The sequence below is a fragment of the Agrilus planipennis genome, unplaced genomic scaffold (genome assembly GCF_000699045.2).
Source record: "Agrilus planipennis isolate EAB-ADULT unplaced genomic scaffold, Apla_2.0 scaffold337, whole genome shotgun sequence".
Classification (NCBI taxonomy): Eukaryota; Metazoa; Arthropoda; class Insecta; order Coleoptera; family Buprestidae; genus Agrilus; species Agrilus planipennis.
Genome location: NW_020442013.1, coordinates 175,533 through 186,339, shown reverse-complemented (window position 1 = coordinate 186,339; position 10,807 = coordinate 175,533). Strand labels below are relative to the sequence as shown.

Sequence of the window (10,807 nt, the reverse complement as noted above, 5' to 3'; positions counted from 1 at the left end):
AGTCAACAAGAAGTAATTCGCAGCTAGTAAATCTTCATTTAATTTTTTTCAAATATGCGTAATTTCGAACATTTATGTTACCAATTGTCTTAAATGTTAAACGAAGTTTCGAGATAAAGTTTAAGGTAATTGAATTTGTACAATTATTTTATGTTAGGAAATAAATTATTATAAAAGTTTCATAATTTTATTACAACCACGTAATAGTTCCAAAATTTTAGAGCTTTTTATCAATACGACATAAACTACATTACCTCAAAGTTTTAACCAAATTGATTTAAAACCATTATTCGTAAGGTTTCTTGTGACGATGAAAAATTCGTAAAAAAACCTCATTGCCGGAATTTGTGATCATTAAAGTTTCTTTAATGTTTCAAAAATAGATATTCTTTGAGAGCTTTCTATCAATACGACATAAATTAGATTTCCTCAAAGTTTTAGCCAAATTGACTTAAAACCATTTTCCGTAAGGTTTCTTGCGACGATGAAAAATTCTTAAAAGACAATGCGTTATTGGAATTTGTTATCATTAAAGTTTCTTTAATGATCTAAAAATAGATATTCTTTGAGAGCTTTTTATCAACACGACATAAACTACATTTTTTCAAAGTTTAAGCAAAATTGACATAAAACCATTTTTCGTAAGGTTTCTTGCGACGATGAAAAATTCTTAAAGGACAATGCGTTATTGGAATTTGTTATCATTAAAGTTTTTTTAATGATCTAAAAATAGATATTCTTTGAGAGCTTTCTATCAACACGACATAAACTACATTTTCTCAAAGTTTTAGCCAAATTGACTTAAAACCATTTTTCGTACAGTTTTTTGCGACGATGAAAAATTCTTGAAAAACAACTCATTGTCAGAATTTGTGATCATTAAGGTTTCTTTAATGATCTAAAAATACATTTCCTCAAAGCTTTAGTCAAATCGATTTAAAACCATTTTTCGTAATGTTTTCTTGGGGGGTCGATTACTTTCAATTTTTACGAATTATTTTGGTTATAAAATTTAAGTTTACTAGCTGCGCCATTAATCTATTGACCTACACGAAATGGTACGACTTTTCACAGCCACAACAAGCGTAGTGCCCAATCCTCAAGTAAAACGTTCCATTATCTACTACAACTTAAGACTCCCTGATATTTATTAGTGTATTGATAATAACGATAATAATAAAAATAATAATTGCAACGTCTTAAACAGTCCTGTAAGACGAGGCAGAGCATGATCACAATCACTGCAGTTTTAATACTCGTTCATTGTGTTTCTCAAATACCAACGTATTAAAAAAATATTTCACTACTCACAAAAGTTCTTGAGCTCTCAAATAGCTATCAGTCTTTCACCCTTGGCACCGAATATATTGTGAGCACTAAAAAGACTGTTGTTCCGCTTCCATTTTTGGTTCTTGTTTGAATGGTACCCGATAAGCGTCACCACCAATGGGAGTTATTTCCCTGAGGACCAGGATGCTGGAACCGTTTTCGGTTGCGACCGCGGGCGGACTGGCAAGATTACCATTGGACAGGTACGGTTCATTAGGACTGCTACATTGTGATACCGCTGACGGGGTGCTGGGGTCTTCCGACGAATCGCTATGGTTGCTATGGGCAGTCTGGTAAGCGTTAGCGGAGAGCGGCACTGGGGCCGTTATCGTGTCCAACGTGGCTCCTGGAACAGGTTCTACTCATCATTAGACACGGGAAGGTGAAGGAGGAAAGGGAAAATAAAGATTTCATAACTACAAGCTTTCATCTACACGTAAATTTATCTCGATAGATAGATAATGAGTAAAAGAATGCATGCCATAAGGATTTTGATACTGAACAAACAAACTCAAAAGTAAAATAATCTAAAAGATTAGTTTAAACTACCTACAGCATTGTAGTCATAATTTCATCTCAAGCATTTTCTCATGAACTACAGCAAAATTGATTGCTCATGGAATGCTCTTTGGTTGTGCATGCTATTTACAGTATATTTGCAAGAAAAAAGAAAGAAAAGAAAAGAAAAAGAAAAGTTGCAACAGTTCAAAAAGGATAAGAAATGGGTACCTCCTAATAGCATTTCCTGTAAAAGGCTGTCAATATGGGCCACTCCAAACAATTTGGCAAACTGTATCTGCTCAATCATTTGCCAGGTGATTGATTGTAGAGCGGGAAGAGTCAGTAAAAGTTCACCAAAACGTCCTCTGCTGTCATACTGCCTGTCACTTATGTAGTCTTCTAGGTTGACCTGGATTTGGTAACGCAGGGCCTTAATTCGTTGCGGTTCACTGAGACCTTTTGCATCTGAGGGAGAAACTTAGTAATAATCCGCTTTTTTCTTTATAACTCTCCAAAATGTGGAAACTGATCCACATCTTTCATGTAAAAACAGCAGAAAAAAGTTAACACTTAAATTCATTATAATCATCATAAGGTCGTCAGTCCTTAGAATGGTTGAACACGCACCCCCACTCTCTACTATCCTGAGCTAATCTTCGTATTTACCTAAAACTGGAACATCCCACAATCTTTAACTAATCGTGAACAGTAATCTAATCCAGGTCTACCACCACTCCTCTTAACTCCTGTTTATACTTTTAATATGTCTCTGCCTAGCCCTGCATGAAACCTATCTCGCCTATTTATTATTGATCACTACAGAGACCTCTGTTCTCTTATTTTTTCAAACACCTTTTCATATCTAACCATCTCTATCCACGGTAACCCCATGTTTCGCATCAAACACACATCTTTAATAATCTTTTTCGAATTTCTAAATTAACCATTCGCGCGCATAGAAATGACTTGTTTTTATTGAAGGCGACTCAACCCTGCGCTATTCTCTGCTTTGTATCCCTACTAATCCTTCCGTGCTGACTTATCTGACTTCCTAGATACCTAAAATCAGCCACTTCTTTTAATTTTTCGTCTCCTATCTTTATATTGGCTCTTTCCCTACTTTTTCTTCCCTTGCATACCAGTATTTTTGTTTTACTTTTATTTATTTTCATACAATACTGTTTTGTCGATACCGCTTCCATTTTATTTAAACCTATCTCTAACTCCTCCTTGCTAGACGCTAATATTGCTATATCACCTGCAAATCTGAGCAAACGAATCTTTTGCCTCTCTATATCTATCCCTACAGTTGTCGTGTCTGCTATTATTTTGATAGCGTCTTCGATCTTCATTAAAAAATATAAAAATTGGGTCACCCGAAGATGTTATTTCAATTTTAAAATAATTACAAATTCATCAGTTCATCCACAATTCATGGAGCCAATTAATTAATAATTTTAATTCACGATTTACCTATTAGACAATTATTACTCCCTTGGTTTATGTGAACTCCTCCTCCCTTTTTATCCTACCCTTACAATTTTTTTGATGTTATCTGACTTCCTATCCAACGAAATCATGCTCACCGCCCCTGTTCGCTTTTCTTATTAAATCATTTCTACGATGATTTTCTTAAACTTAACAACAATCTGGAGCATTGTCGGGACCTAGGAATTTAGTATTGAAACAAAAGACTATTAGTAAATCATTTGATTCTTTTGAATAAAATGAAATGTATTTCAATGAGAACAATTTCAACTTTCTTGCTTGCATACATTAATGCTATCGAGCAAGGTTGAATAACTGGCCTCGAATAAATAATTATTGTCATTTGAGCTCATTACACATGTACGTGGAAAATTTTGTAAGTTTTGTTAAGTCAACATTCATATAAGTAGGTATTAAAGAATACTAGGGTTACTCGCACGATAGTTTGTGCAACTGACGCATATTTTGTAGGTATTCAATCGTAAGTAAATACGTAGGATCGAGAAATCGGCTAAAATAGCGAAAAACTTTATGGCACACTATACTTCCTGTTTTTTTTGCTTACTGCAAAAATAGTGAATCTTTCAGTAAATATAAACCGTATAAGCAAAAGTAGGGAAAGAGCGAATATAAAGATAGGAGACGAAAAATTAGAAGAAGCGACCGATTGTAGGTATCTAGGAAGTCAGATAAGTCAGGACGGAAGTAGTATAAAGCAGAGGATAGCGTAGGATCGAGTCACCTTCAATAAAAAAAAAATCATTTCTATGCAAGCGAACGGTTAATTTAGAAATTCGAAAAAGGTTATTTAAAGTGTATGTTTGGAGCGGGGCGCTGTACGGGTGCAAAATATGGACAGTGGACGCGGCGGAAAAGAAAAGGTTAAAAACGTTCGAAATGTGGTGTTACAGGCGAATGGTGAGGATATCGTGGATAGAGAAGGTTAGAAATGAAGAGACATTGGAAAGAGTAGGAGAACAGAGGATTCTATGGAAGTCAATAAAAAATAGGGGAGATAGGTTAAGTAGGACACCTTCTCAGGCATGAAGGTCTAGTAAGAGACATAGGAGGCAGAAACGGAAGTTAGGAGGGGTAGACGTAGACCTAGATTAAATTACTGTTCGCAAATAGTTAAGGATGTGGGCTGTTATAGTTTTAGGGAAATGCGAAGATTAGCTCATGATAGGGAAGAGTGGAGATGCGTGTCCAACCAGTCTTAGGACTGACGATATTATGATGATGATGATGATAAGCAAATATCCATTGAGCATACAAAAAAATCAAATGATTTTTTGCTATTTTTGAAGTAGAATGCAGAGGCAGATCTATATGTTAACTCAACGGTGCATTTGCAAAAATTGTAGTATTACGGGCTAGTTAAGAATTTTATAATTTGAAGAAATACATGGGGTTGGGAATTCCCAGGATGCCGAAAAGTTACATTTGCTTTGAATAAGATGTGCTTCTGAGAAATGAAAGAAAATCATTCATAATTTCCAGTCTTTTTTAACCAATTTTCATGGAACGAATTTTCAAAAATACAAACACTAGTGGATATATAAAAAAGTAATAAGCAATTGTTAATTTTTTTGGTCCTTTCGCTGATACATGAAGGTATCAATACAGTAATTATGCAATAATATATTAATACATTGCTGAAATGATTCTAATACATCGGTATAAATGTAGGCATTTAACAGTGACATATGTACATTCATCAATGTTTATTTTAAACATTTATTGGCAATGACAACAATATATTACCGGATATCTTTTCTGTTAGATACCAACTAGACATTATTGTGTTACTGTGACTTTGATTACATAATTCAACTCGTTGGTAAAGGACTTTCAAAATAAACATAGATATATCAAAACTTTAACGGTGTAACGTAACATAGTTGGGTAATTATTTTGAAAAACACTTGTAAACCCAAATGAAAACTCAAAAAAGGAAGACCTAAATATACATAAATGCAAAACAACATTTAGAACCACGAAGAACAAGCTTCGGGATCTATTTTCATTCAGATCTCATCTAAATGTCATATTATTAAACGTTACTATTAATATTTAACATCTGGTATTATGTAATTGGAATTATATTTACCTAGAGCTACAAGGCAAACACTTTCGAAAGCATTTGGATTTCTTGTCAATAGTTTAAATACACAGTAAAGTATAAAAAATTGAAAGAAAGATAAACATTTCAACTGACGAAATATGCAACTTGGCTGCATTTTCAAGGTGAAAGTCATTGCAACACCTTAATTTGAAGCACGATTTTGAAACGAACACCTAAACACGTGTGTTAATTTATGTTTTAATTATGTCCAATTTACATTAAAACCAGATTTTCTGTATGCACAAGTAGATGCAAGTTCAGATCGTCGACTTTAGCTATAAAAGAATGTTTTTTTATTAAGTCTTCTATGAATATTAAAAATATTGCTTTTTAGGGATAACGTACAAACTAAGCCACTAAACCGACTTCTTATTATAATGTATAATTTGTCGTGTTTTGTGATTATATATATAGAATATCTTATCTTCTTTAAAGTTACAAATAATCTTGTCCAACAAGCCTTTCAAGACTTAGGTAAAAGTTAAACTCATAATTGCAGGCTTTTGAGTAATTACTATGATCATCTATATCAGATATAACAAAGCACTAAAGAAAACACTAAATTGTTTGAGAAAATCTGACTGCGAATTGGGGGGGGCTGGTGGGCTAACACCACTTGGGGGCCTTACAATTTTTTTGATGTTATCTGACTTCCTATCCAACGAAATCATGCTCACCGCCCCTGTTCGCTTTTCTTATTAAATCATTTCTACGATGATTTTCTTAAACTTAACAACAATCTGGAGCATTGTCGGGACCTAGGAATTTAGTATTGAAACAAAAGACTATTAGTAAATCATTTGATTCTTTTGAATAAAATGAAATGTATTTCAATGAGAACAATTTCAACTTTCTTGCNTACAGCCTATTATAAATAATAACACTTTCTTTAGTCATTTTATCGAAGCCGAAAAAAACGACGGGGAATCCCCCTTTCCGATCAGTAAGCGCGCACATGGGTAGATTGATTTCAGGGTAGCCAACCTTACGATTGGAATTTTTAAAATTTTAGATAATTTTTCTTTTATAAATTCACAATATTGTCTATTGTCTTCAGTAAGGGCTGGTGACCGTTTTTATTTATGGAGCTCATCCTTGCGGTGATGCCGAATTCCCTGTCGCAGGTAGTTTTGGTTAAAATATAAATAGTCGAATTCCCTCCCGGATACTAGCCGAGTTCCCTCCCGTTCATATCAGCTCCGATAATTAAGTTAACGACTACTTACTGATTTTATTTATGGAAAATACATCTATATTTATAGTGCACTTCAGTACTTCAGTAAATTAAAGATAAAATAATTTCAGAAAGAGAACACATATCAGTTATGAAAAGTTTATTTATTTAATTTTAAAATGGTTGCCCACTACCTTAACAAATACAATGTTTGGAAATTCGTGTGCGTCTAGCTTTTTGATTCAATCATCTAGAAAAACTCTATTAGTTTTAGCCGACGGTAGGCAATTGATGTATAATTAGGAGGGAATTCGACATACCGAAAATTTTAACCCTAATTTAAAAAAATCGATTGTCTGTAAAGTCGGTTTACTGACGATAGTTGAACGTGACAACGTCATAAGAAAATACTGATGGAATGGTTTCATTTTTCAAAAGAAAATTTTAATTTTATTTGTTTGATAGATATTTTGTATGGATATAGAGAAGGAGGTAAATGGAAATGTATTATTGTATAGCAGCTGTCCACGCGGACGCATCGCTCACTCAAGTAGGAGAGAGACAGATGTCGAACGCTGCCGAACGCGGAGGCCGATTGTGCCTCTTTGTCGCTCGTTCCGCGCTCTCGCTTGCACTTCAAGCCTTAAATGGAACGCCTCAGAGCGAGGTAACGCCGCATGAGTCATGTTTTTTCGTGCGTGCAGCCGGCTCCATCGAATTATAAGACGTTGTCACGTCAAAACAGGTATATGGGAGGGAACTAGGCATTATCCCATCCTTGTTAATTTCATACTTATTAATAGTTTATTAAAATGTAAGATTACTTACTGGGATCAAAGAAGACGATGGCTTTTAGACAGGCGAACTCGGTGTCGTCGACTTGGACCTCCGTCATGGGCTTGACCAATTCGTCAATGATGCGGCTCCCGACTCGTGAAATGTCCAAATCTGGTGACATCCGAGAGTCTGGTAACACCACTACTGTGTCGGATCATCTTATTATTATGAAGGCTTTACATTTACATACGGGTTAGGACCTCGCGAATTAGGAGGGCACAAAAAAGCTCCTATCCACTTCATTTTGTTAGCGCAACAACGTCTGCTTATCGATGGTGTTTTGTTAATAAATGAACAACTTCCATATGGCAACAATATCCAAAAACGTATACAAAAGAATCAAGAGATCTTGTCAAATTGGAAACTACACTGTAACTTATTTAGTTCATTTAATAAAAAATGAAGCATGTCAAAAGTAAATGACAAAAATGTATTAGTATTAACTAAAATATGAGCAAAATTGAGAGTTGCTTTAAACTCTAAATCCGTAGATCAAATTGAATCAACACAAGAAATTAAATTTCAGGTTGTTTCTTTTTATTATCATCACGAACTCGATTATCTACTCCGCCGAATAGATCAGCTAAACTCAAAATTAGTCATGGCAATTTTTTTTTATTAAATGTCATTACATGCCAACTTTTTTGAAATAAATTTTCCCGCTTAAATAATCATAATTAGTACATTTACTAGTATACTAAGTATTTAAGCAATTTACTTATTCTTTTGTAAACATTTCGGTTCCTTTTTCAATTTAACATCACTCCCAATCCTTGAACAAAATCTAAATTCTATTTTTCATGCACGTATGTATTTAAAGCAAAACTATACCAGCACTGTAAGAAAACATGCTTTAAAATTGTCAATAATTTTTCAAAGTACTTGAAATTGTATTTAGATTTTTACTTAATACCACTTTAACATATTACAATCACTATAATATGTTCATGCATTACTTTGTACTCTACAAATGAAATTTTCACTTGACAAAATAAATTTTGATGGCAAATCGATGTTTCTAGTGCCTCATAAAACCATTTTTTTAAAAATAAAATGTACCCATATGTAAATGCTTTGAGAGCAGCCCTTTTTACAAAACCAGCTTTGTTGTAGCATACCGTGTACTATTATCAGTCACATTATTAATTAATAACATTATTACCACGATTTTCTCATAATTCTTTACCTACTCATTTTTTCCAAGAACTAGGTAGATATCTTGATGTTCGATATCGATTAAATTTTTGAAACATTATTGTGATGAATATTATTTTTTATTAATTAGCCGACTATACCTTTATAATGACTTTAATTTTATTGCATACGTTTTTTATTATCTTACGTCACGTATTTTAGTTGAAGATTAAAAAATATCCATCACCGCGGTAAACAGGTTTTTGTGTTTGTTTTCCATCAAGTGTGCCTATTTTTTATATCACTAATTTTAGTGTTAATTTTGATTTCAAGGTTACGTAGTATGATTTACGTACGTGTACAGCTGCAATTTATATACAGAAGATACATGCATGTATCTACTATTATAAATATTATTACCATTTTTAGAAAATGTACAACTGGTTTATAAAATTAATAAGTTACCAGTCATTTTTAATTTACGATTTACTAATTTAATTAACTAATGCAAATTATTCACGAATATACGGGGTGTAATAAGCCTATTGCAGCGTGCTATGTAAATTAATTTAATACCAGAATTTATTAGTTAATATACACGTTTCAATTTTCTCAATTTTTAAAAATAAAAATGATAGAATAAATTAAACGAATTAACAACAAATTGCAGAACAAGAACAAAATCATATATATATGTATTTATCTGTATACGTAAATAAATCATTTGTGCATATTTCAGCTGCTGTATATGGGATGTTACACTGCAATTCCTTTAGGTATAACTCACGGAAAAATGTTCCATTTAAAATCAATTTCGATTTATAAATTATTTACAATTAGTAAAAATGGACCTCAATTATTTCTTTTCTTTAAGAATTACATGCAACTAAATTTAACGAGTTATTTTACATATATTCTATCGTATTATCAGGGAAAAAATAAGCATTTAATTGCTTACCCCTGCAACATTCTCACTACGTTAGCAACAATCAATTAATTGATAGGCGCTAAAACAACTGTAGGATTTGTTATATGAAGGTGTCATCGCATAGTCCGTTATCATAATTCTATGTAGGTTCACAATCTTTCCAAAGAAGTGTGACTCATTATCAGACTTTGTCCCATCTGGTGCAACGGAAACAGTAGGCTTCCCAACATAACTAATTACTCATTCATGATTTAATGCTGTTGTTGTTGCTGTTTTTCCTTCCGGTAAGTGTTACGAATCATTAATTATTATCTGACAATGTTAAACGTCTATTTTACTAATTGGATATGATTATTCTAAGGGTAAGGATATTAAGTAGTACAATTTCTAATCATAATTCCTTAAGAACTGCAAACAGACCAAAAAAATTGTAAGATACGATTATCATTTAGTGATAAGTGAAGTTCTAACTAATCCATATGACTGAAGACTTTATTTTTATATCTGCTGATAAGAAGAATCATGAAACTTTTTTCGTAACACTGTTACCATAGATTTTCTACATAATCGACTATCGATTGTTAAATTTACTGAATGTCAACGTTCATTGCAAATAAACGACGGTAGATTATATTTTTACACAAAATTATTCAAAATTGAACTATTATTAAAAACTCATTTACATACAACGGACTGTTCAGTCAGGTCAGAGGTTTCGCTACCTTGCTTATTAATCAGGTATTTATCCAGGTTTTAAAAAATGAAAAAACGACCGTTTGTCTTACATTAACTTCAAAGTTAACTATCTTTAAAAACAATAATTTCATAGAAAACATAACTACCTGACCTTTTTTAAACAAATAAACTCTTACATAATTCTTTTTTTTTTTTTTCGGTTTATTAATTATCATTACTTAGGTACTTGAATATATGTGTAAACATTTAAAATTTTTGTTTTTATTAGTAGCACATTAATTTAGGATACTTCCTCATCCTCTTGCGTTACATAACAATTTTTTTTTAGAATCATGCGTGTTAATAAGTAGGAATACGCATGTTTTTCAACGATAACTATAAATTTAGACAGACCTTGTAAAGAAATATCAAGCTTAAGCAAACGAGAGATAAATACATTTTTTTTTTATAAATTAATTATCACAATATGTAATGTAATAATTCAGAAGTATTTAAAGATATTTTCAAAATGCAAGTAATTTTTAAATAACAAGAATTCGTTATCATCAGGATCGTCAATCCTAAGACTGGTTGGACACGCACTTCCACTCTTTCC

The 10,807-nt window shown here is 32.6% G+C and overlaps 1 protein-coding gene across 11 annotated transcripts in view; it reads right to left on the bottom strand.

Annotated features, from left to right (window-relative positions):
• Positions 1 to 974: 974 nt before the first annotated feature.
• The window catches only part of LOC108742110 (transcription factor HNF-4 homolog), a 41,154-nt gene continuing 31,321 nt past the window's right edge, over positions 975 to 10,807 (bottom strand). For 5 of the 11 annotated variants that reach the window (XM_018477149.2, XM_018477145.2, XM_018477146.2 and 2 more), the window contains exons 7-9: positions 7,446 to 7,598; positions 2,059 to 2,295; positions 975 to 1,687 (exon numbers count right to left, since the gene is read on the bottom strand). In XM_018477149.2, coding sequence (XP_018332651.1) covers positions 1,377 to 1,687; positions 2,059 to 2,295; positions 7,446 to 7,598 — 701 coding nt within the window. In that variant the 3' untranslated portion in view covers positions 975 to 1,376. The remainder of the gene's footprint in view (positions 1,688 to 2,058; positions 2,296 to 7,445; positions 7,599 to 10,807) is intronic. The other 6 variants (XM_018477148.2, XM_018477151.2, XM_018477152.2 and 3 more) reach the window with 4 other exon arrangements.